Below are 25,796 nucleotides of genomic sequence, written 5' to 3'. Positions count from 1 at the left end.
CCTGAGAATCTTAAAGATCTTTTCCAACCTATTCCATGACTTCATCCAGCAAAGAAAATACAGTTGCAATCTCAGCTCTCAAATAAACTATGTACCTTTTGTCCATTACCACAATGGATGAAGATTAAGCCACTCCAAGGAATTAATGAAGGCTTTGTGGCAAGTGATGGATTAGGACTGACCAAAATTTGTGTACTGCTCCTAAAAAAACAAACAAAACAAAAAAAATAGTATGAGATTAAGAATGCAAATCTAGAACAGATCTCACTAAATTCCCCTCCCCAGAAGGATGTATTTTTAAGACAGCAAGTAAATAAAGTTTAATTCTCTAGATTATCATCAAGTTTTCAGCTATCCAATGCATTACCAAGCTTTAGTAGTTAGAAACTTAACACTAACATCCTTTATAAACTTGGCATCAATGATTGTATAAGGGGTCATAAGGAAAGAGTAAATCTCATCTGTTAACATACACTACTGGTCAGGCCATGTAAAGCAGACAGCTGCATGTTGCTGAAAAGTCAGTGCAGGAATGGCATGCTGCACAAAATGCATTTCAAGAATCCTTTTAACTAGTTCTACTTCTAGAGAGGCAGCCTGCTTTCCTTCCTCCCATGCAGACAGATACTGGAAAAAAAGAAAAGCTTTTCAATGTTATCAATGCCTTCTATAGTTCTTTAGAGCAGGGGACACTGAAGAGTCTAACCTCAAGTGAAGCAGTTATGGCATCACACAGTAACTTGACCAGTGAGAAGATAAATTCTGATTTACAGTGTTCCATATGCTATTCCAGAGACATTTCAGTGAAAGAAAAGAGAAAGCAAGCACTTCAGTGGTTTTTATACTCATTTTAAAAAGACTGAAGTAAATAAAGGACCTTGGCTGTACGTTAGCAAAAGTACTCAAGCTGATTCTTCAGCTGTAGGTTAAAATGTCATTAGCACAGCACCTGGCATTTGCAAAGCTCACTGTAGGAACAAGATCAGTCCCCACAGGAAAGTCCGTTCCACGATCATTGTCACAATATGGCCATATCTACAAACTTCAGCTATCAGATTCCATATTTCAAAGCCATTAACATCAGGATATTTATATTTCTTTAAAGAACTGTGGAGGGATCTTTTAATCTGCTTTCAGAATCTTTTCCCTTGTGGTTCTCTCTCTCTCAAGTGCAAACTGTACATGAGGACACAATTTACTGAGCAGACACACTGCCTGTTGACACCAACCATTCTGCTCTTTGAGCCTCTGGCATATCTTTGATGTTTACTGAAAACTTCTCGTGCAAATCCAGCTTGCCCGGGTCACAAAACATGTCCTTCAGAGTCCCATTCAGCCTAAAGACACTGACTCTCAAGGCTTTCACTTTCACTGCTGCAAAAGGAACCGAACCTAGGGAATACCTTCCAAAGGTAATTCTTTCAGCCTTTGAAGATTCCAACAGCTCTTGCTACAAAAGTACTATTCTTTTTACAGTACTCACAGAATGCTCTAGGTTGGAAGGCACCTGCAAAGGTCAGTCCAGTGCCCCTGTTCTGAGCAGAGACGTCTGCAACTTGCTCAGAGTTCCATCTAATCTAACCTGGAATGTTTCTAGGCATGTGGCTTCTACCGCCTCTATGGGCAGCCTGGGCCAGTGTTTCACCACCCTCAGTGTAAAAAAATTCCTCCCTTGCCAATACTCTTAATACTGAGACACAGCAACATGACGGAGGCTAATTGCAGTTCACTTCCACAAGAAAATCTCCTGAAACACTACAAAATTCTGTGGGGACTCGTGGCTTCCATTATTACACATTCAGGCAAGTTAGAAGTTGCCTTTAGCTCATTCCATAACACCAAAGGACTTCAGTCAAGGTGAATCAGGGGGTTGTCTGCTTGTTCTAGCATGGCAGAGTCAATCCTTGATCTTAGGACCTTCTTAGACTATCATTGTGAGATCAAGCTTCTCATTTTGTGGCTTACATCAGTTCAAGAATATAGTTGGCTCCAGGCATCACAATGTATAGCACAAAAGATTGTGGCTGGCTCCTGTAGTGACAGGGTGACTGATTTTGGCACTACAGGAACATGGTCATGAAAAGGTGGAAACTGGGCAGGCACAGCTTGCTGGGCTTAGTTTAGCTGTTCCCACGGGTGTGTTTCCTACTTGCAGGGCTCTGTTCTTGATCTGGCCTACATGTGATGTTTCAGCTCATTCTTTCCAAGTGAAGAGGGAATGCATTTTAAAATTAGGCAGTTCAAGAAAATTCCTTGCAGAAGGCCAACAATTCCCTCTTTTTAATTAATCATTCCACAGTCTTGAGTCTGAAAGTAAGATGTCCTTACTTTCCCAGCTACTGCAAAGTTGTTCATTGTTATCTCTTCTTGAAACCATGGTTCTGGGCACTGACTGAATCTGCAAGGAGTGGCAGATATGCCAGTCCTTTCAGAGAACCCTCTTTATTTTGTTCTCACTGGTGAACAAAGTTCCCCAGCAGTACATCCAAGACTTGACATCTGGATGAGTATGGAAGAAAGTGTTATATAGCACATCTTACACAATAATTCTGATGTGTGATAGTTTCAGGCTGTGCCTTTAAGAAAGATAGCTGCAAATTCTTTAGCTGAAATAGTTGGGTGCATAAAGGAAAACAAAGATTGTCCTAAACAAATTTCATTGGTCAGGTGTGAGATGTACCATAGCAATCTCTCTCACATTCTTTTCTCATTTCGGTTCCTTCTGTCTTTCTGCTGGCATGCTGGCTGCTCTGCTGAAGGACTCTTATCAGCAAAACTAGAGATAAGCATTACTAGCTTTCTAATGATGCTTTTCAACTAACTAAAAATACCTCTAACATTTCTCTTCTCTTCTAATTAACTAAAGGGAAAAGGGAGGGAGAGGCTGGGGGAGAGGCGAGGTGGAAGCCTCCTGTCCAAGGAGGCTTTCTGTGCTGTTTGCTTTTGGTAAATACTTGTATAATGTTGTAAATACTGTATATTTTTGTACATATTCATTGTACATTCATTCATTGTATTCCATTATTGCTTGCAAAATACAGCTTCATTTGCTTCTCCAACTGGCTTCAGTCGAGCTTTTGTTTGATGTGGGTGGGATAAACCATCACAATGTGAAAAGGAAGTATCTGTTTGGGCAAACATACAAATTGAAAGTGACTACTTAAAACCTAATTTTGTGTGGAACACGAGACTTCATTTTTTTTGGAAAATGAGAATAGTTTAATAACAAGGTCTTCAAAACCTTTCTGAACTGAGCATAAAAACATCATACACTTAAAAGTGAGAAGTGGTCAGAACTTTCAAGCATTTCATTGTGAAGGACTTTGCTGACACCCCTGAGAAGTCTCACACCCACATACAATGATATTTTATTACTACTGTTCCAAAATACTGCTAATTAAGCCACAGGTGACCTGACACAGGCTTGTCATTCTTTTTGTATCTATAGGCATTAAGAAGCCAAAGGTTGAGTGGCTACACCCAGTTTTGTCAGAATAAAAAAGAACCCCACAAACAAATTCTAATGTGTATCACCATGTCTGCAAAAGCAAAGACTAAGTCTTCAGAAGAGAAGCATTCTGCAAAAACTGTAATTTGGGGGTTGGAGGAAATATTTTTTGTTTCAAATTCACATATTAATTTTCAACAACAAGAAGTAGGGAAAAGAGAGATTTTTAAAGCTTCAGCTCTGTTGACTGTGCAGCTCCTGGAAAATTATGCAACAATAATAGTATTTCCAGGCACAGAAAACTCCTGGCCTCAAAGTGACTTTGTAGGTGACAGAACATTCCCAGCATACACAACTACAAAGGGATAAGGTCCTAAAATATGAAAGCTAGATTTGCATGTGAGCTGACAAAAAGACTATACCTTAGAACTAACTATTTTAGTCATTTAAACCAAAATAAGTTTCTATCAACTAACTAAAATTCCTCAATTACCTGAAATCGCTACAAACAAATTCACCCAAAACCTCACCACACTTTCACATGTGAAGGAACCTGTGAGGAGAAACTTACTCTGGTTCAACAACTCCGTGTTGTGGGGTTACAGTAAGACAGCGCACTGGCCACGTAAGCTCAAATGCCAATGTCCTATTAGAGTTGTTGACAATTCGCACATGTCCAGTATCTGTTGTTCCACCTGTAAGATTTAAAAGAAAGCTATAAGACATGTACAAAAATTCACAGAGGTGCCCAACATTCCAAGATGCATCAATTAAAATAAAGCCTTTTTTGCTCTATTTTTACTTTCACAATGCTTTAAAAGTCTTCATAGGTATGCAGTGCATATAATATGTATACACAGAGCACACTAGCTCTGACACTTCAACCAAACTCATTGCCCTGGTTTGAGCTAGAACAGAGTTAGTTCTGGTCACTACTGTTACGTCTCAGCTCAGTCTCTGCTCCACGAGGGCACCTTCTGAAGTTCCGGGCATGTTTGCACAGCTTCTAGTGGCTGCTTCTAGGAGTAAGAGCACTGATGGGAAGAGTTATTGCCAAAGGCTAGGCAAAGTCACTGCTAAATCTTGTGCTCTACATTGAAATGCAGTAAGCAATAGCTAGTACCTGTAGGAAGGAGCAGAGAGTTCAGGTGACCCTAAATTGACCAACAAGAGTTTCTATCCCATGAATGTCATATTCAGTAAAAAGCTGAGGGATCACCAGGGTCAAGCCTCCTCTTAAATGGCTGAAGCCCAAGGAGGACTCTGTCCATTCTATCTTCAATCCTAATCAATGTTCCTGAATCCAGCTCCTGAGTCAGATTCCTGTCTGCCACTGAGTCCAGTCTGGGACTTCCCTAGTGCCTGTACACAGCACTAGTGGTAATGGTGACATCATTGCCATCAAGGGGTTGGCTTTTATCTGCTAGTATCTGGTTTACTTCATTGTTATTTTCATTACAGTTGACTTGTTTTTCTTTTCCCCCACACCAGTCTCTCTCCCTTATTCCCTTTGGGAAAGAAGAAGGGTTCATAAAGAACATCTATTAACTTAGTGACCAGCCCAGTCCTAGCCCTTGACAACCAAGCTCAAACCAAATTTACTGTTCAGATGTAAAGCTACTGTGGCAGCTAAGCCACACTTACAAAGTAAGTACATAGTACACAGAATAGTTATTTTAATACTAGTGTGGGTATAGTAATTATCTTCAAAACACACTTACTAATAGAAGGAGATGTCAAAATCAAGCACTCAGGTTCAACAGTCCAAGGCTGTTGAGTGTCTGACTTATTCTGAACCAGTTCATCAGTTTCAATAGGTAATGGAAGAACCTGAGGTCCTTTAACAGGAAGAATGCCCAGACTTTCACTGATACGTCTGACAGAGTTCTCAAAACTGAAAAAAAGATTGCATTCAATATAAGTTTTTTTTTATTACTACTTTTGAGTAATTCTAATAGCCTACTCTACATTTCGTATTAAATTGTAAGAAATAATCAAAGTTCTTCACATGGCCCTTCAATTCTGCATTATTAAGGAAAAAAAAAAAACAGTTCAGCAGCTAAATCATGAGCCAGCATTTTTCACAGGTTCAATGAATCACTTTGGTTGGAAAAGACTTTTAAAGGTCACTTCCAACATAAAATTCCCTATGATTACACAATTTCAAAGACCGGCTCTCAACCAGTTCTCCAAAGAAGTCCCCACAGTAATGGACCGCTTCAGCTGAAGGCACAGTGAGTTTGGGAGTAACCTCAGCACATGCTGCCACAGGGTCTGGACAAGGAAAAATCCACAAAGCCTTTATTATATATCTATTTCCATCTCAGACATGAAAATTTCATTGCAAGGGATGAAATAGTTATAGTCCTATTAGGACCACAAGAATAGATGCTCTTTGGGAGTGCCTATGGAAAAAAACACCCAGTCTCTTCAGATGACTAGAAGGTTGCAGATAAAAGTTAATGGTGTCAGTTGAGGGAACAGTTTAGAAGCTATCAGAAGGGTTTAAACTGACTATATAAAGAAAAAAATTGACAAAGCCATCCAGATATTAATTGGAACCAGTCTCATTAGAGAGGCAGTTCTTGCACTTGCAAAGAAAATCAGTTTTTTCACTGAAGTTTTCAGTGAAAGGAAATGCACTTCAGTTAGACATTATTCCACAGCCTTCTCACTACATTACCTGTCCACCTCCACAGGACATCCAGAAGGCCACCGAAGTAATTCCAGTTCAGGCAAGCAATATCCCCTCACAAAAAGGGAGATGGTCCGCATGCTTGTGTAGAAAAGACGGGCATGGTTCACATTCTGGGGAATATCACATACTGAAAAGCAGAGTAACAAAGCAACTCCGATAAGGAAAAAAAACAAATACTTCTGCAGTACTGAGAAATTACACAACAGAGATTCAGGATACAGACCTAGTTAATAAAGTGTTGGCTAAGATATCCCAGCTCCTTCAAAACATTATCTACTGCAAGTTCAGTTATCGGGCATAAACCTGTGTTAATGAGGTGTAATATACAGATCCAAAACTACATCAGTGTCCCCTTGTTAACTATAAAATAGCTATTTCCCTCCCTTTATACAAGTGCTATACACCAAATTGAAGTTCTACACCAAATTGAAGTTAAAGTCTACTCTTTACCCTGACAAACAAGACAAAAACCTTCCCAAGGCTTGGCAGAAAGATTCAGAGAAGTTTCTTGTCTATCCATCTATTCCATATTTCATTCATTATACCTGCATATATCCAAACAGTCAGGAATGTCACAGTACCATTTAAAGAGTAAAACAGGTCTCATCAAAACGGGTAACAAGTCACAGTTTTCTCCTTGGCTTTGTGCCATTTCATGTTGAATAGACAGAATAAAGGCTTTAACTTTACTTCCTAATTCTCTCCCCACCAGCAGTGCAGAGAGACAGGGAATGGGGGTGTGGTCAGTTCATCACATGTTTCTGTCACTCCTTCCGCAGGGGGAGGACTATTCACACTCTTCCCCTGCTTCAGTGTGAAATGCCTCCAATAGAAGATGGTCCTCCATGGGCTGTAGTTCTTAAACTACTCCAGCAAGGGTGCCTTCTGTGGTATACAGTCCTTCAGGAACATACTGCTCCAGCACAGGTCCTCAGCAGGGTCATGAGTCAGCAAACCTGCTCTAGCACAGGCATCTCTCTCCACAGGGTTACAGAACCTGCCAGGAGTCTGCTTCAGAGCAGGGTCTCCACAGCACCCTAGCCTCCTCTAGGCACCCACCAGTTCCAGTATGGAGTCTACGAGCTGCAGTCAAATAGCTGCTCCACCATTAACTGCCAGGGGCTGCAGGCGACAGCCTGCCTCACCAGGGCCTTCACCACAGTCTTTAGGGTAATATCTGCTCTAGCAGCTAGAGCACCTCCTCCTCCTTCACTGCTTTTGGTGTCTGCAGAGTTCTCGCTCACATTCTCGCTCCTCTATCGCATCCACTGTTGTGCATGAACATTTTCCCCTTCTTCAGTATGTTATCCCAGATGCTCTACCGCCACTGCTGATGGGCTTGGCCTCAGCCAGCAGCAGTTCTCTTTTGGAGGCAGCTGACACTGGCTCTATCAGACATGGGGGAAGCTTCCAGAAGCTCCTCACAAAAGCCACTGCTGTAGTTCTCCCTCGACGCCACCAAACCTTGCCACTGTATCTATCCTAACTGAGAATTTTGGCTTCTATAGTGACCAAAACAGTAAGTGGGGAAATAACTAAGGTTCAAGCCTAAAGGGACCTTTTGGAACCCAAAAACAAGTAGTGGGGTTTTCTTTTAACAAGTCATAGGCTTACCTTCTGTCACAAGTTGCTCCCCTTGAAATTCTCCACCAAAAGCAATGTTTCTCAATATGCTATGTTCTGAAATTACGTTGGTTTCTTTCTCAGATTCACAATTCCTAGATCTGTTAGAGAGAAGAAGAACCAGGAGTCATTATGGTACCAGAAAGTATTGGAAACAATTTGAGAAGACTGGTAAAGTTGCTAAGAACCCAGCAGAACGTTTACTTGATGTTTTCTCAGATACACCAAGCTCAAAGCTGTGAGCATGGCTTTAAACCTGAAGTCTTGTCCTGATCTTCAAATTGTTACAGCAATACCTGCCCTGTTGCTGCACAGCAAAAGGAACCACTGAAACAATGGCTCCTGGACACTTGTTTTACGAAGAGACTTGCTCTCTGATGTCAGTCACAGCTACCTAGACCCTAAACTTCTGGTAAGTACCTCAAAAGCACGTGAGTGATGCCTCAGGTGCCACAGGAAGCAGAACACTATTTTGGTCACAAATGAAAACCTTTTGAGGGGAAAAATTGTTTAGTCAATGGCAGCAGCAGCAGGTGCCAGCCAACAGCAGGAACTTGAAACCAAGGAGCATGACTGCAAACAGGACAAAAAACACTGGGATGCATCAAGATATAAATAGTCCTGGGGAAAAATGGGAAGCTACAGCTCAGTAAGAAGAAATCTGGTATTCAGATAGGGTCAGAGCTGTGCAATTGCAAAGAACACCTCAACACTACTGATTTTCAGGTCTAAGCTACTTACTAGGCTGCTAACTGATTGTATTTTTTGAGTCAAGAACTTGAGCCACAAGTAGGCAGATTAAGTCAATAGATCAAAAATTTGCCTTATGTATTTTTGCCCTTCAAAAAGGATTCAATGACAGTGAATATTGTCACAGACAAAGGAGTTCCTACAAAAATCAGTAAGAAGGATTTTAAAATATACAGAAAATAAGCTCATTTCCTACCAACAAGGTCACAAATGTAGCTATTCCATGACCTCCTTATTCAAACAGCTAAAATCACCTATGTTTAGTATCTATCTTTGGATAAAAATAAATTGAATCATAGAATTGTTAAGGCTGGAAAAGACCTTTAATATCATCAAGGCCAACAAATACAAGGACTTTCACAGGCAAAGAAATTTAAAAGCAGTAGTGCAATACAGCTATTGTGAAATTTTGCACCGTACGATGATCATCAGCACATTAATATTTTTCCTGTTCTTAACATCTTGCATTATCACAGAATACACCCACTTGGAAGAGACCTCCAAGACCATCCAGTACAATCTTTGACCAAGCACTGAAGGGTCAACACTAAACCATGTCCCCGAGTACCAGGTCCACACGGTGCTTAAATACCTCCAGGGATGGTAACTGCACTCTTGCCCTGGGCAAACCAGGGCAAAGTTTGAGAACCCTCTCTGTATAAATATTTCTTCATATCCTCCCCTGGCACAGCTCGTAACCATTTTCTCTAGTCTTGCTCCTTCCTCGTTCCAGCCTCCCTTCAGGTAGTTGTAGAGAGCAATGAAGTCTCCCTTTAGCCTCCTTCTCCAGACTGAACAACCCCAGCTCCCTCAGAAGAACCTCATAAGCTATGTGCTCCAGGCCCTTCATGATCCTCATTACCCTTCTCTGGACATGCTCCAGCACCTCAGTGTCTTTCCTGTAGTGAGTGGCCCAGAACTGAACATAATACTAGAGGTGTGGCCTCACCAATGCTGAGTACAGGGGGACAATCACCTTCCTGTTCCTGCTGGCCACAGTGTTTCTAATACAAGCCAGGATGCCATTGGCTTTCTTGGCCACCTGGGCACACTGCAGACTCATATTCAATCAACTGTTGGCCAATACCCCCAGGTCCCTCTCAGAATCACAACTTTTCAACTACACATCCTCAAGTCTGTAGCTTGCCATGGGGTTGTTGTGACACATGTGAATAGCCCAGCACTTGGCCTTATTCAGCTTCATACAATTAGCCCACGGAGCTAACCTGTCCAGATGCCATTCTAAAGGTTCCCTACCCTCTAGCAGGTCAACACAGCCCCCAAGCTTGGAATCATCTGCAAACTTACTAAGGGTGCCCCTAATCCCCTCATCCAGATTGTTAATCATCACTACAGACAGCACAAGTCAAAAGTGAGCCCATGTCATTAAAAGCAGAGTATGTCATTTTTGTGCCCTTGAGTTATGCAAACTGCAATGAAGGGTATCACAGCCTCTATTTGAGCTCAGTGTGAGATATATTCTTCACCCTTCCTCGGTGTGCTATGAGCATATGCAGAAATTGCTTCTCTCACATACACATTAAACAGGGTCTTTGTCAACAGAATTCAGCAAGCCAAAAATCACAGAATCATGGCAGTTGGAAGGGACCTCTGGATGTCACCTTGTCTAACCTCCCTACTAAAGATACAAGTCTAGTTCAAAACTTGACACTACTGAATTTCAGTACTACAAATTAAAGCTACATATGTAATGAAGAGAGGAATACCAAGAGAGAACACAAGTCTCATATGACACAAAAAAAGCAAAACTCTTCCTCCAAACCCAGCACACTCAAATTCAAAGATGAAAAAAGAAAATAAACCCTTTCATTAGGATTATTGCTTCAGCATGAAAACACAACTAAAAAGCAAGCCAAAACCCCAAACAATCTACCATGTGTAAGACTTACTAAGTCTCTTCATATCATATCAATGCCTTTTGATTTCTTCCTGCTCTTGCTGAAAGCAGGTTAAAACCTTACTCGTGGTACCATCCACCTCCAGCTTTAACTTCTTATTTAACCTCTGTTTCTGTGACAACAGCACAGGACTTCTTACCTAAAGTACTGCTGCCTAGAAACTTCATCTCCCCAAAACAACCACACTGCTGCTAACAACGAGGTTGGACTTTGGAAGTTGATTTCCATTGGATTCCATGTTATGGTAATCACCTGGTAAAATAAACAGGCAACACAGAAAAATATCTTGTTAGGACCAATGTTTAGAGCAAGGCAACAAATTACTGCAATGCAAGAGGATTAAATACACGTTAAATGAGAACAAAGAATTTATCGGACATTCTCACTGATCACATTTAGTTAAGTTAAAAATATTTGCTCAGAATCAGGTATTATACTTACTTCCTGTGTTCCTTCTCTTACCACGAACTTCTCTGGAGATACCATCAACACTTGAGGATCCATAATTCCTCCTGCCCCTAGGTTTTCAAGGCACACTGCTTTAACATAGGCAGCCCGAGAACCTGTGTTTTTTACGTGCACAGTAGCTCTCTTCGATGTTGAGGGCGGCAACACCTTCAGGTCTATCAAGTAGTTACTAGGCAGTTTCTTAACATTTTCTAAAATTAAATTGCTTGTTCCTCCATATCCAGATAATGGTATCTGAAGGGCAAAAACATTCAGTCACCAAAAAAATACAGTACCTCAAATAAAAGCAATTTTTTTCCCTAAAATTTCTGTATGACTCTTGTAAACTAAATAAAAGACTTACAGAAAGACAACTGAAAGATTGAAATGTGACCTGAAAAGACTTCACAAGGAATAGAAAAGCTTAAGTTTATTCAGCCTGTTTCAAGTTTTACTGAAAATGAAGTTAAGGCAAGTTCAGATTAATTAACAGTTCTAGAGTTAAAAAAAGAAATCATAGAACACTTTAGGTTGGAAGGGACCTTTAAAGGTCATCTAATCCAACACCCCTGCACTGAGGAGGGACATCTTCAACAAGATCAGGTTGCTCAGAGCTCCATTCAACCCGATCTGGAATGTTTCCAGGGATGGGGCTTCTACCACCTCTCTGGGCAACTTTGACAGTGTTTTACCACCATCAGTGCAAAACACTTCTTCCTTCTATCTAGCCTACATCTCCCCCCTTCTGAAGTCATCACCCCTTGTCTTGTCACAACAGGCCCTGCTGAGAAAATTGTCTCGGGCTTTATCATAGGCCCCCTTTAAGTACTGAAAGGTTACAATAAAGTCTCCCTGGACCCTTCTCTTCTCCAGGCTGAACAATCCCAACTCTCTCAGCCTTTCCTTCTAGCAAACATGCTCCAGCCTTGAAATCTTGGGCTACCTTTAAAATAGTACATTAAAATCTTCCTTCACTAGGGGAAAAAAGTGCACACAAAACTGAGGCTAATGTTCAAACCATAAAATTTGCTGCCCAAACAACCTTTAAACAAATACATGGATCTTCATAGTGTACATGCTCAGCTTTTCAACAGAAACAGCTTTTCAGTGCTAGATCTTAAACAACTATGAAAAAAAAAAATATATATATATTCAAATTAAAAGTTAGGCTGGGCCTCTTACAGTAAACTTAATTCCTGGCTGTGATCGAATCCCCAGCTGTTTGATTTCTAGCTTGGCAAAGCAGCAAGTTGCCCGAGTAGGTCTAAAGGTCAAATGTATGTCAGCATCTTCTTTGGGACAAATTTTGAGTTCCCAATTAATAGTTGAGCGCTCTTCTGATCCAAATATACTCTGCAGCTATAAAAAAAACAACACAGAGCAATAGGATTTGCTTCACCAGGAACCCCAAGTTAACTTCTTCAAAACCTGAACTCAGTCGGCAGTGATCATGTATTTAAAGTTGCAATGCTTAATATGCAGCAAAACCCAGCAAGTTCAAGACAGTTCATATTCCCACAATGATCCCCTCAGTTTACAGAAAAACAGAATAGTAGGGGTTGGAAGGCACCTCTCCAGTTCATCTAGTCCACCCCCATGTTAAAGCAATTTCTCCTAGAGGAGGTTGCAGAGGAATGTGTCCAGACAGATCCACAGAAAGAGACCCCCACAACCTCTCTTGACCTAAAGGTTAATTCCAGTCTTTCATGCCTCCCTCCTTTACACAGCCAGAGCTCTTTGGAGTGAGGTCTGAAATCCTTCCTGCAGGAAGGGCTACTCCACCTAGTATTGGCTGTCTGCTGATACAGCAGCTTACATAGCTGTAAAGTGAGCCCAAATTTGCTGCAACGCTCCTTTGTTTCAGCTCTTCTTCAGGTTTCCAGGGTGACTTAAGCTCTGCTGCCATGCCCATCACGGCAATCTGAGTGCAAATACTCACTGATATTTATGAAGGAACAACACTTCAGGGCAAAGAGACTTTAATACTAAGCATAAACTGATTACTGCCATAAACACTAAAGAAATTTTGATGACAATTACCTGAAAGCAGTCTTGATCCCGGCCTCTTATCAAGAGCCTTAAATGCTGGGTCACAGATGGAGAGTCATTTCTTAAAGATAACTTCTGCTGGCTAGAAAATATGGAGCTTAGTTAAATTTTACAGCAAAATGTAAGTTATTCATGGAAACCACAAAAATAGGGCAGCCATGATATAATTTCACCTCTTAGAACAACAGAATATGTTAACTAGAAAGTCATTTCTGTATTCTCAAACTTCCACACCTTACAAGACCATTACACACAGAGCAAAACCCCAAAAATACGTACACAGCTTTTCTGAAGTTCAAATATTGTACCTAACAGCTTAAATTTTTAAAGCAAGCAGTAGCTGTGTCCCTTAAAACTACAATTCTGAGACACAGTTTTTATTAGATTATGCAGTGCCGCTTAAATGATGCAGAATCTGGTGCCAAACCATGTCCCTCAGCACCACATCTTTGCATCATTTAAATGCCTCCAGGGATGGGAATTCATTTATTATGCATGGATTATCAATCTGAAGTTTTACTTCAAGTAATACATGACACTTCAATTGATATTCTAGATGAACAGCTGCCCAGCTTATGCTTAAACTTACACTGATGTTCCAAGGGGTACTCCTCCCCAGACAATGAACTGCTTGTTGGAGAGAATGCGTGGGATGGTCGAGCAGCCACCAACAGCTTCAGGAACAGGTCTATTTCCCTCAGACACCACTTCACCTTTCAACACTACTTCATACTGAGGTCCAAAGGGCAGCACGAGGACTTCCAAAGAACTTGCAAATTAAACAAACAAATGTAAATCCTGCCACAGAAGAAGATTAGCTGCTGGAAACAAAACAAGTTAAAAAAAAACCAAAACACATACAAAGGCCTTCTTAAACTAACTCAAGGGGAAAATACAAAGACTTTATGAGGAAGGCAAGTGCTAGGCATAGCAAAACTTCAATCCTTTGGGCTGCAAAGACATATGCTACATGTACCTCAAGCAATCTTCTGAAGTATTTGGTCCGGAAATGGTTCAGACAACTATTTCAGAGACTAATTCTAAACAAACTGGTGTTTGGCCATGGTTAATTTGTAGTTCTTTTGACAAACTAATCTTGGAGAGAATCAAAGTCAGTCTGTCTCTGTACAGATCAACTGATGTGAGATACTTGGAAGCATCAAAATTAAACTCCGTCCTGTTAACAACAGCAGTGTTCTAAGCCATGAATTCAAGATTTTTTCCACAGGTTCACAGATTGCATTGGGTTTAAAGGGACCCTCAAAGGTCATCTTGTCCAACTCCCCTGCAGTCAGCAGAGACAGCTCCAATTAGATCAGGCTGCCCAGGGCCACTCCAAATCTGACTTTGAATGTCTCCAGGGATGAGGCCTCAACCATGTTCCTGGGCAACATGTTCCAGTGGTTCACCCCTCTCATTGTAAAGAGCTTCCTCCTAATGTCCAACCTAAATCTACCCTGCTCCAGCAGTCCTTCCCCAGCCTTCCTGTAGGTAGGAATATTAATATAGAAATGTAGCTATTCGGTCTCCCCAAAGCCTTCTCTTCTCCAGGCTGAACAGCCCGAATTTTTATAACCTGTCTTTATGGAAGAGGTGTTCCAGCCCTCCAATCATCTTTGTGGCCCTCCTCTGGACCTGCTCCAGCAGGTCCTTCTCCCTCTTGTGCTGCAAGCCCCAGAGCCAGACAGTACTCCTGGTGAGGTCTCAACAGAGCAGAGTGGCAGAATCATCTCTCTCCATCTGCTGTCCACAGTTCTTTTGATGCAGGCCAGGATGCAATTGGCCTTCTGGGCTGCAAGTGCTCATAGTTGGCTCATGTCCAGCTTCTCATCCACCAGCAACCCCCAGTCCTTTTCTGCAGCACTACTCTCAATTTCATCATCTCCCAGCCTGTAGTAATATCAAAGTTCGCCCTTGCACTTAGCCTTATGGAATGTCATGAGATTCTCTTCAGCCCACTTCTGCAGCCTGTTTTCACCTCATTTCCCAAGACTGCTGTGAGAAAGGACTCATGAACCCAGACAAGCAATCAGCCACCTGCACCTTCTTCAAGCACATGAATGAAAGCATCAGGAACACAGATTCAAATAATGAATCAGGAAGAAATGGGCTAACACTGCATAAGAACACCAGACCTAACTAGAAGACAAAGTGCAAGAGAATAGAAACCAACACCAAAAAACCCACCAAAACCAACACAAGGGGAACCAGGAAAAAGAAAGTGCTGCCTCACTACGGGAGACAGAAGCCAACAGAGAAATAAAAGGCTAAAGTATATAGGGAAGGAACTGGAGGTTGGAAATATCTAACCAACAACACAGGAAATGAGAGGAAAAAACTATCAGAAAAATAAAACACACAAAAAAAAGGCAGAAGGCAATCAGGCTGAAGTATTTTTTTATAGCACAGACACACTTGGAACTAGGACTGAAACTCAAGAATCTCCACTCTAGCTGTCATTGAATTCCTACGATGCCTATTGACAGCCCCGCATCCCATCAGCAGGGCACATAAATGCTTCTGATTCTGATCTGTGCTTGAGTGTTCTTACATGGAAAAACCAGGATAACTTTTCCCTTTTCTTTATAGGGTGAGGAAGAGGGAAGCAACTCAAGTGGCTGCTGAAGATCAGTGTTTTAAAGCTTTGATGTACTTTAGAAAAAAAGAATCATACAAAGGGGACTTAGTTTATTTACACTAAACAAGCCTCAGGACATCTGTTGTCTGTGAAGGGACATATTAGCTACTCCCTAAAGCTGTGCACAGCAAGAGGTAGGTAATGTATGGAACAGGCTATCTCCAGCAAAAAATCTACTCTGTAACAAATGAGGACTCCCATGAAAACAAGCATAAGTTTCTCTTTGGGTAAAACATTTCTTCATAAGCTGAAGGTCAAAAGCAGCTCAGCATAAAAGCAGTACTGTTACCTTTCTGTAGTCCTGACATTATATGGAACAAACAGGACAGTCAATTTTTGCTCTTCTCCAGGAATAAGGAAAAGAACCTGAGGTAGAACGCTAAAGCAGCTGTCCTCATCTGATATCTGGAAGTAGGCAAAGGCAAAAGGGAAGAATTGAAAGAAAGTACAACATGGCAAACTTAAAACTCTAGTGAAGCAGTATTCCTAGTCTCAGTGGTGGTACAAACTGGTATTGGTTACTATCTAGTATCATCACATTGAAGTGGCATTTGTGGTACTAGACATACATCTTATTTCCATGGTCCCTGCTTCAGGAAATGATGGCATGATAACCCTGCATTATTGCTTTTTAAAAAGGTGAAAGGTTCAACTGCTTCTTCTATAGACTTTGAAATGCTGGATTCAAGTGTGTCTAGTTACCTTTCTGTCTGGAACACACTTTCCATGGATTCTCAAGAAAGTTCAAGAGATGACAGATCTGAAGAGAGATCATCTCTCAAAATGTTCACTGAAAATGTAGCTTTGTTACAAAATAAAGATGTTTCCCAGCAGTAATATTCTACTTGGCTCTGTACTCCGCTGCTCCACTCTACTTCTATGTATTTGTTACACTCTTGTAGAAATCTGTTTATTAAAATCTAGTTTCAATACAACAGTAACAGCACAAACCTCAAGAGAGAGAGAAGCCAACATACCTTAATTTTCAAATGTACACCAATGTTTCCAGCATTTTTCAAGGGCAGCTGCTGTTTGGCTCCAGACCCCACCCTAGCAGACAGATGCATTGTCTGAAACAAGAGAAGAGTATGTATCCATGGATAAAAACATACAGAATAAAGACAAGCATTACAAAAGCACTAGCTTAAGAGACACAAATAATAAGGAACTTGATCATAGAATGGTTTAGGATGCAATGGACCTTTAAAGGTCATCTCATGCAACACCACACCGCAGTCAGCAGGGACATCTTCAGCTAGATCAGGTTGCTCAGAGCCCCATCCACCTCATCTGAAATTATTCCAGGGATGGGGCTTCTACCACTCTGGGCAACACGAGCCAGCATTTCACCACCTTCACTCTAAAAACAGTCTTCTATCTAGTCTAAATCTCCCTTTACTAGTTCAAAACCATCATCATTTGTCCTGTCCCAGCAGATCCATCTTTCTTATCAGCCTAAGTACTGAAAGGCCACAATCAATTCTCCCCTGAGCCTTATCTTCTCCAGGCTGAACAGCCCCATCCAGTTGTAGATGTTCCTGCTCACTGAAGAGGGGTGAGAGTAGATGACTGGGTACCTTCCAAACACAAACACTCTATAATCCCACAATTACTGAAACACATTTTGTAAACAGATGCAAACCTTTAAGATATTTGGAACATGTATCTTGGCTGTTCCAGCTCTTGCTTGGAGAGGGACACGTTTAATCACACTGCTGGGTCCTGGACTATCCAGCTCCACATCAACACTTGCTGAGAACACATCTGCTGGACCCAAGGAATCTAGGAACAGTTTCATGAGTAACAAAGGCAAGCTAGCAGCAAGGGCATGGATGCATGCCTCACTTCAGCTACTGTCTGATCTTAACACATTAATAATGTGGGGATATTACAGAAGCTCTCCTACTACCCAAGCAACCTTTTTCTTTTTTTTTTATTCCTTTCTTTTAAATAGTCTCACAGGACCTTATCTGAGAGTCCTACTGCTCTATCTCAAATGTTACTAAAGTTGTCCCTAGAGCAAGCAAACAAACAAACAAATCCACTGTCACATACTAGTCAAGCTAGGAGAGATATGCATTATTCACTATTTAGGAAGACAGAAAAACTCGAGAGGTTTCTTCATACGTCTTATCCATTTTGTAATCAGTGGAATACTTCAAGGGATGATTTAATTCCTTCGGTAAAAAGAGTAAAGCAGATTCCACACATCTTGCAGCAGATAACCACACTGGACAGTTTGATACTGAAGTATAAATGTCCCTGTTAACATCTAAAAGATTAAGACATGGAAGTACTCTGCCTCTTTCAGTTTCTCAAAGTGAATGTGATACCCAAAACATTAGGATACACAAACCAAAACGGAAGGTTTCATTTCAGGTTTGCAGACTGACTTGGCTAGAATTGCAGGACACTTTCTTCAGTTGAAATGAAAATCAAGTTGCTATACCTGAAGAAGAAATTTCTCTCTTAGGTGCATGGAATAGAACCCAAACTGTTAAAGCTTCAGGATCCTGAAAAAGAAATTGGTTTATTCATCATCTTATAGAAGGGTATTACTGAAGAGAAAAAAACAACAAAAATAAAACACAAACCAAGAACAGAACTGTACTGCTCAAGTAGGTAGATAACCAAAAAATCATTACTGTGAGCTCAGACATTTGGAGCCACAGTTCAGAAAGCAAATAAGAGGAAGAATCACATAATCACAAACTACTCACTCGCCCATCATAGCTTGCATGTATCACACGATTTACAACTGGTGGAGATGCTATCTGAGAAATGGTATCTGCTTGGAGTGATTGCTCACTGGAAGGACTAACTGGTTCCTTGGAAAATGTGAAGCAACTTGAAGCTTCTGCATCCTGAAAAAGAAACAGAGTACAGGAAGCATTAAATCTTATCGACACTAACAATAATGCTGAGAAACACAAGGCAGGTTTTGAACCATTCAAGTAATTTGGAATAAAGCAATGGCAAGACTACCTTGTAGGTATGTGATAGTCCAGCCAACCTTCCAAGAATAGTCAGAAACCCTTTTTACACTAAAAGGAGCTGGGACTGGCTAGTTTAAGGATTCAAGAAGTTGGGCTGTTAAAGATCAAACCTCAGTCAACAACATGACCTGATCCATCTTGATTTCAGGTGAATCCTTTCTTGTCTCCCACATAAGAAAACAAGACCAGCTTGGAAGAGCAACCAACCTATTCAAAGCCCCAAAATCTGTGCTGCCACAGAGATACAGAGAGGAACACTGCAGCCTGTAATAGAAGCTATTGCTAACTAGCTGAGAGACAATGCAGATAGAGCCCTGCTCCCACCCCTGCAGAGGATAAGAGAATATGCTAAACTTGGCTGCTTGTTTTAATAGTCAGCTCTTCCATTTGAACAGGATAATATATCTCCTGTTCAAATGGAAGGTTCAGGCAAGACAACCCTTTTGCTATGTGCTGCCCTGTAGTATCAAATCAGGCAACAGAGCCAGTGGCTGTAAAAAAAAAACACAAAACAAAAGCAAAATACCAAACAAAACAAAAACAAGCAAAAAACCCCCAACCCTACAGAAAATGAACAACCCACAACAAAACCCCGAAGACCACACATAGTCCAGAAGTATTTTTGTTGGTACCATGTCCCGATTTGGGCTGGAACAAAGTTAATTTTCTTCCTAGCAGCTGGTACAATGCTGGGGTTTGGATTTACTATGAGAATAATGTTAACAATGCTGCTTTTCAGTTGTTGCTAAGCAATGTTTGTACTAAGTCAAGGACCTTTCAGCTTCTCTCAGCAGAGGCTCAGTGTGCACAAGGACACAGGACACAGTAAAGATAGCTGACCCCAGCTGACCACAAGGATATTCCATACCACACGACATGGTGCCAAGCACATAAACTAGGAAAAATTGGCCAGGGGGCACCATTATACAGGGACTGACTTAGGCATCAGTAAGCAATCACATTGTGCATCACTTGTTTCATATATTCTATTACTACTTCCTTTTCTGTTGGGTTATACTATCTTTATCGCCACTCACAAGCTTTACTTTTTGTTTCTCATCCCCCAGATCTCTCCCCTATCCCACCGGGGAGGAGTAAGCAAGTGGTTCCCTGGTGTTGACTTGCCAGGTGGGGTTAAACCAGGACATACCATTAGAGCAGATCTAGATCATCATTCTGCAATACATTTATTTCCTGGCTAACCAAAGATTTTTTCAGATTCTGGCATCTAATGTCTGGCCAAGATTCTTTATTACACAGAACATAAAGCATTCTGGTATTAAAACTCAGTATCACGAGAAGTTAACTCTCTCATAGAGGACTTGATGGGGTGCTTGGTGCCATGGGTTAGTTGTTTAGGTGGGTTGGATTGGTTGATGGGTTGGACACAATGATCTTGAAGGTCTCTTCCAACCTGGTTTATTCTATGTATTCTAAGTTCACTGTACTTACTCCATTAATGATAAATCGAAGAGGCACAAAAGCATGGGTTTTGTTGACCACTTGCAGTGGCAGAGCCTTCCAGCTGCCAAAAGTCAAATCACCAAAATCCAGAATACCTCCTGGACCTGCATGCACCTGATTTTAAGGCAAAGCAGAACTTCTAAGGAATGAAAACGTCCAAAACACACTACCATACAAAACCACCAGCAAAGTAAGGATGTCTTTCACTTATCCCATCCTCTGAATGCTACACCCACATCACTACAGACCTCCAAAGAGGTGTAAGAGAAGTCTAAGAAACACACTCGCATTGGTGTCAAAAGGCTTTACACCCAAAGGTTATCTCCCACATAGTTTACCTTAATTAAGCCAATCTTTAGTGCAGTATTTATCCATCAAGTATAAAAACCAGATTAAGTCAATCTTTGGTGCAATATTTATGCATTAAATATAAAAATCAAAATGTTTTTGCTAGTTTAAACAAGCACACACATTTCAACTGTTACTATATAGCTAGCAAGTAGGAAGTGTCAGGTATAGGTAGTTAAAATGTCATTTAAGCAATTAAACAAAATCACTAAGGAGTGATGAAATGAATCTGAATTCTATGAATCTGTAAAATGCAGCTTTTTTTGGTACTTTTTCCAGTCTCAGGGATGTAACAAGACACGCAGAGATAGAGCACAGGATTTCATTTTCATTTCAATATGAAGCAAGTTTGAATGGCCTACATACCATAGAGACTGACGGATTTTGCCAAACCATGTATTAAAAGTGCAAGAAAACTTAAAATTCATGGAAGAAGCACTGAAAATTATTTCCAGGCATCTGTATTCACCTAGAATTTCATTACTTCAAAACATATACTTGGCCCAAAGCAAGCTAATAGGCCACCTTAAAATGGAAACCAATTAGTAGCTGTGCTTACTGACTGAATATTTCACTTTTAACAACAATGCCACAGATGACCAAGTTCAGGCACTCCCAAAACTACCATCAAGCCCACTTCAGCCTGTCCATACTCTTAAATTTAGTTTTACATGAAGTCAGATAATGTCAGTCACACTGTCTCCCACCTGGTTGTTCTGCATGGTGAGGCAAGACAAAGCATTTAATATATCTGTTAACTTTTACTTTTTAATTACTCCAAAAGAAAAAAAAATATTCTCTACAACCATAAGTAAGCTGAAAGTAATAAGAAATCAAGAAAAAGCCTACTTGATGTGAAAAACAAAAAGCAATCCTTACAAATGGAAATAAAGGGGGTTTATTACATTTTAATGCCCAATGGTATCCAACATAGCAGATCCTTGTAAAGAACTAGATGTTTAAGATCTCATCCATGCTTCCAATAATGAACAAGTTCTTATTTGTTTTTTTCAGATAGAAATCCTCATTTCCAGGTTATAAACAACTTAAACATTCTCCTACATTCCCTTCCCACTCCAAATATCACAAATTCCAGGTTCCCTTGAAGGACCAACTTGCATTCATATTCTTCTCCAGTGTCATTAAATCAATTATAAAATTCCAACACACAAAAAACCCCACCAAACAAACAAAAACAACAACAAAAAACCCAACCACAAACCATAAGCAGCAGCTACTTACTTCTAAATCAGGGGTTTCAGCAACAGCTGTCAGAACTACCCTACTAGCCTGAAAGATCGTCTTATCTGCAGAAACTGGCCAGGAGGAAACACTGAGAATACACTGAAAGATCCCTGGGTGACTGGGAAAGAAAAGTATTTTCACATCACCAGTAGAATAGGGTGCTACCATGGTTTTGTTCTTGAAAGCCAGGCATTGATGCTTCACAGGATTCATCTGGAAAAAAAAAACAACAAACAAAATCTCTGTCATTCTCAACATCCTCTTGCCGAAGGAGAGTTTCAAAACACCACAGTTATCTGGCACCACTGTTCAACATGGACATCTTGCATCTGTTTTCATTCAAAGCTCCTTACAGCACCTTGAAATTGATGTCTCCCCTCTCAGCTGGAAAAATAAACATTAACAATACCAAAAAACCCAAACAAAACAAAAAACTTGTGGTTTTTTTAATGAGTTAGGTAAGTCAGCCTGAAAGTTGCTGAGATTTCTTTCAGCATCTAGTGTAAGATTAGCACTGGGATTAGGGCAGGGTATATTTAGGCTGGACATTAGAAAATATTCTTTACTGTGAGAGTGGTGGAACATTGGAGTGGGCTGATCAGGGAGGTGGTGAAGGCCCCATCCCTGGAGACATTCTAGGCCAGGTTTGATGTGGCTCTGAGCAACCTGATCTAGTTGCAAATATTCCTGCTCACTGCAGGTCTGTTGAACCAGATGACCTTTAGAGGTCCCTTCCAACCTGGTGCATTCTATAATTCTATGAATTTGTGAGTAAAACCTTGATTTCTGAGAAAAAACAGCAACAAAATACTTAAAGCAAGCTTTGTTTAGTGCTTTCTGCCATCAAAGATGAGAGGAAAAGGTATGGTAGAAAAGTACTGGCATGTCAGTAAACTATAGGGCAAGATATCTTTCTGTTGTGAACATACTCATAGATAGTGTTTGAGCAGGAGAGACAGACTCCAAGTCTGTTCAGTGCACCTCAGAGTTAGCTTGACTGAAAAAAAAGTATTTAAAAATATTGGGCAGTGAACAAACTAAATGTATATATTGATTCAAGGAAACAATTTTAAATGAGGCTCTTGACTGTAAAGTATTTAATCTTAAAAAACCAAAACACCACCTCCTGGTACACCAGAATCTGAGGTCTGAAGAGCTGCACGAGAGCTTTGTGCTAATGAGTGACTACAAAAGTATGTAAGAAATGGTAAGTGTCATAAACACCTGTATGTACAAACACAGAACTGTGCTCTGATGGCTTTTAAAGAGGAAAGACATTGCTATAGGCACTGGAAAAATAACGCCTAAGGAGGGGCATGATAAGGAGCATCTTGACAAAGGTCATCCTGGCCTGCATCTGAAACAATGTGGCCAGCAGGACTAGGGCAATGATTGTTCCCCTGTACTTGGCACTGGTGAGGCCACAGCTCAGCTGCTGTGTTCAGGTTTGGGCTCCTTGTTACAAGAACTACATTGAAGTGACCCAGCTCTGGCAAGGGGGTTGGATTCAATCTTCAGAGGTCCCTTCCAACCCCCAGCATTCTGTGGTCCTGTGTGTGGACAAGAGAGAGTGCGTCCAGAGAAGAGCAATGAAGCTGGTAAAGAGTCTGACTTGTAGGCCACTCACTATGGCCTACAAGCAATCTATACCACACAGAACAACCCATGTAGCTTGCAGCCTGCTCCAAATATTTCTCATTTTTTGTCACTCAAGACCTCCTGACTTCAAGCAAAAATGGGAGCAAACTGTGCAGAACATTTTACCAGCAGCAGTCCTTGGTATGGATGCTCTCTTTATTAGGGCTGACTCAACTCGGCCACACTTCATGCACACAATGATTCTACAAGTCAACCTCAACACATGGGATTTATCTCTCTGCCTACTCATTTGAGTAAGTCAGGTGGCCCAGCAGCAGAACTGCTTCTGTATAAACTCTAAAATGGGGGGAAAAATTACAAATCTATATAGAAGGCTCTAATTTTATATATCTCTTGTAACATTACAGCATTACTGATATAATTTTGTTTAAAAACCACACAAACTCTTACCTTTTCCCCATTAACTGAAACACTGAGTATTCCAATGATGACCTGTGACCACTGCTTAGTTGAATTAGAAATGGTAAGAACCGCCTCTGATGCAATTCCCACACAACAGGCATTAGGGAACTTCAATTCTTCTGGTACTTTTACACATCCTTTGAAAGGAAATATGCTCCTGTTAGTTTCCAACTGCTCAGAAGCAAATCAGTACTCAGGGCTGCCACTATGTCAACTTAAACTCATTTGACAAATGCTTCATTATGGCAAGGACATGTTTGACTCAGTTTGCACAGGAATGTTTTCCACAAGCCTGGTACTCAATTTCAAGCAAATGTTTCTAATTTGCATCTCAAATGGAGGTCTAGTGTCACATATAAAAGTAGTCATGGAAATAGCACACCTCATATTGACATAGGCTTGAGGAAGAATGACTAGAAAGCTGCACAGTGGAAAAGGACCTGAGGGTTTTGGTCAACAGTTGGCTAAACATGAGGCAGCAGTGTGCTCAGGTGGCCAAGAAGGCCAGTATCACAAACAGTGGCCAGCAGGACTGGAGATGTGATTGTTCTCCTGTCCTTGGCACTGCTGAGGCCATATCTCAAATACTGGGTTCAGTTTCGGTCCCCTCAGTCCAAGAAGGATATTGAGGTGCTGGAGCATGTCCAGAGAAGGGCAACAAAGCTGGTGAAAAAGGATCTGGAGCACAAGTACTACAAGGAGTGTCTGAAGGAACTGAGGTTGTTTATTATGGAGAAAAGGAGGCTGAGGGGAAAGACCCTATCTCTCCACAACTGCCTGAAAAGAGGTTGTATAGCAAAATGGGGGTCAGTCTCCTCTCCCTAGGAAAAAGTGCTAAGACAGAGGAAATAGCCTCAAGTTGCACCAGGGGAGGTTGAGGCTGGACATTAGGAAAAACTTCTGAAAAGAAGCCTTTTAAATGACACACTAATCTGCATTGCTTAGGTTTAGTGCTAAGTCAAGATACAGAGAAAGAGCGAAGTACAGAGGACACTTGGCAGCTTATCTTTTCCCTTCATAACCAGAAAATGGCTTAAGCCTGACACTCTCCTCCTCCAATTCTTTAGTCTGGCTGCCTGCTAATATTAATTTAGGCTGAGACAGCAATATCATCTACTTTCCAAATAAAACCTGAATTGCCAGAGCCTTGTCTTGCCTAGCCTAACAGAATGTGGCTGAGAGATGCAGAGTTGACCTGGTAAAGCTGATTTGGGATGGTCTGGCTCTTTACGGTTTGCTGCCACAATTGCACAAGTAGATGTCAAATGCTCTTCATTCTTTGGAAAACCTTCTTTGGATGGGTCCTGGTCCATTAGATCAAGTTTTCGTTGAAGACCTACAAGCTGATATTCCTCTGATTTCTGGTCAACAGTAGGCAGTGCTTCTTTTCTACTCCTTTGACAGGAGCATTCCAGATTTTCAGCTACACGTTCCTGAGAAGGAGTTGGGCTGGCTCGAACAATTGTCGTGCTCAGTTCAGAAGCGCTTTCATTCTAGTAAACAAATACAACAATATGCAGTATTAACAGATAGGGTACATAAAACAAGACAGACCTTAGTAGTGGTATCACCATCCAAGAAAAATCATAGAATGGCTTAGATTGGAAGAGACCTTAGAGACCATCTATTCTAACTTCCCTGCCATGGGCAGGGAAGCCCATGGTTGCTTGGTTGCTCAAGGTTTCATCCTATGTGGCCTTAAACATCTCCAGGGAGAGGGCATCCACAACCTCCCTGGGCAACTTATTCCAGAGTCTCACCACTCATACTGTAAAACCTCTTCCTAATATCCAGTCTAAATGTACTCTCCCTCAGCTTAAAACCACTTCCTCATCTTGTTGCTAGACACCCTCATGAAAAGCCCCTCTCCAAACATCCTGTAGGCTCATGTACTGGAAGGCAGATGTAAGATCTCCCTGGAGTCTTCTCACCTACAGGCTGAACAACCCTCACACTATTCATATAGCAGAGGTGCTCCAGCCCCTGGATCATTCTTGCAGCACTTCCCTAGACTCACTCCAACACTTCTTGTGATGGGAACACCAGAACTGGATGCAGTATTTGTGGTGAGGTCTCAAAAGAGCAGAGAAGCAACCCTGTCCATGGCAGT

The 25,796-nt window shown here is 41.1% G+C and overlaps 1 protein-coding gene across 1 annotated transcript in view; it reads right to left on the bottom strand.

The window, feature by feature from the left end:
• The window catches only part of CEP192 (centrosomal protein 192), a 65,350-nt gene that overhangs the window by 17,869 nt on the left and 21,685 nt on the right, over positions 1-25,796 (bottom strand). Inside the window, exons 16-34 of the mRNA XM_054164420.1 lie at positions 24,882-25,179; positions 23,675-23,823; positions 21,623-21,838; positions 20,021-20,146; positions 18,293-18,436; positions 18,022-18,085; positions 17,215-17,354; positions 16,550-16,642; positions 15,862-15,977; positions 13,524-13,703; positions 12,926-13,016; positions 12,068-12,244; positions 10,880-11,140; positions 10,578-10,690; positions 7,761-7,870; positions 6,132-6,273; positions 5,170-5,342; positions 4,020-4,143; positions 96-201 (exon numbers count right to left, since the gene is read on the bottom strand). Coding sequence (XP_054020395.1) covers positions 96-201; positions 4,020-4,143; positions 5,170-5,342; positions 6,132-6,273; positions 7,761-7,870; positions 10,578-10,690; positions 10,880-11,140; positions 12,068-12,244; positions 12,926-13,016; positions 13,524-13,703; positions 15,862-15,977; positions 16,550-16,642; positions 17,215-17,354; positions 18,022-18,085; positions 18,293-18,436; positions 20,021-20,146; positions 21,623-21,838; positions 23,675-23,823; positions 24,882-25,179 — 2,823 coding nt within the window. The remainder of the gene's footprint in view (positions 1-95; positions 202-4,019; positions 4,144-5,169; positions 5,343-6,131; positions 6,274-7,760; positions 7,871-10,577; positions 10,691-10,879; positions 11,141-12,067; positions 12,245-12,925; positions 13,017-13,523; positions 13,704-15,861; positions 15,978-16,549; positions 16,643-17,214; positions 17,355-18,021; positions 18,086-18,292; positions 18,437-20,020; positions 20,147-21,622; positions 21,839-23,674; positions 23,824-24,881; positions 25,180-25,796) is intronic.

The sequence above is a fragment of the Dryobates pubescens genome, chromosome 9 (genome assembly GCF_014839835.1).
Source record: "Dryobates pubescens isolate bDryPub1 chromosome 9, bDryPub1.pri, whole genome shotgun sequence".
Taxonomy (NCBI): Eukaryota; Metazoa; Chordata; class Aves; order Piciformes; family Picidae; genus Dryobates; species Dryobates pubescens.
This window is presented reverse-complemented; position numbering and strand designations above follow the sequence as displayed.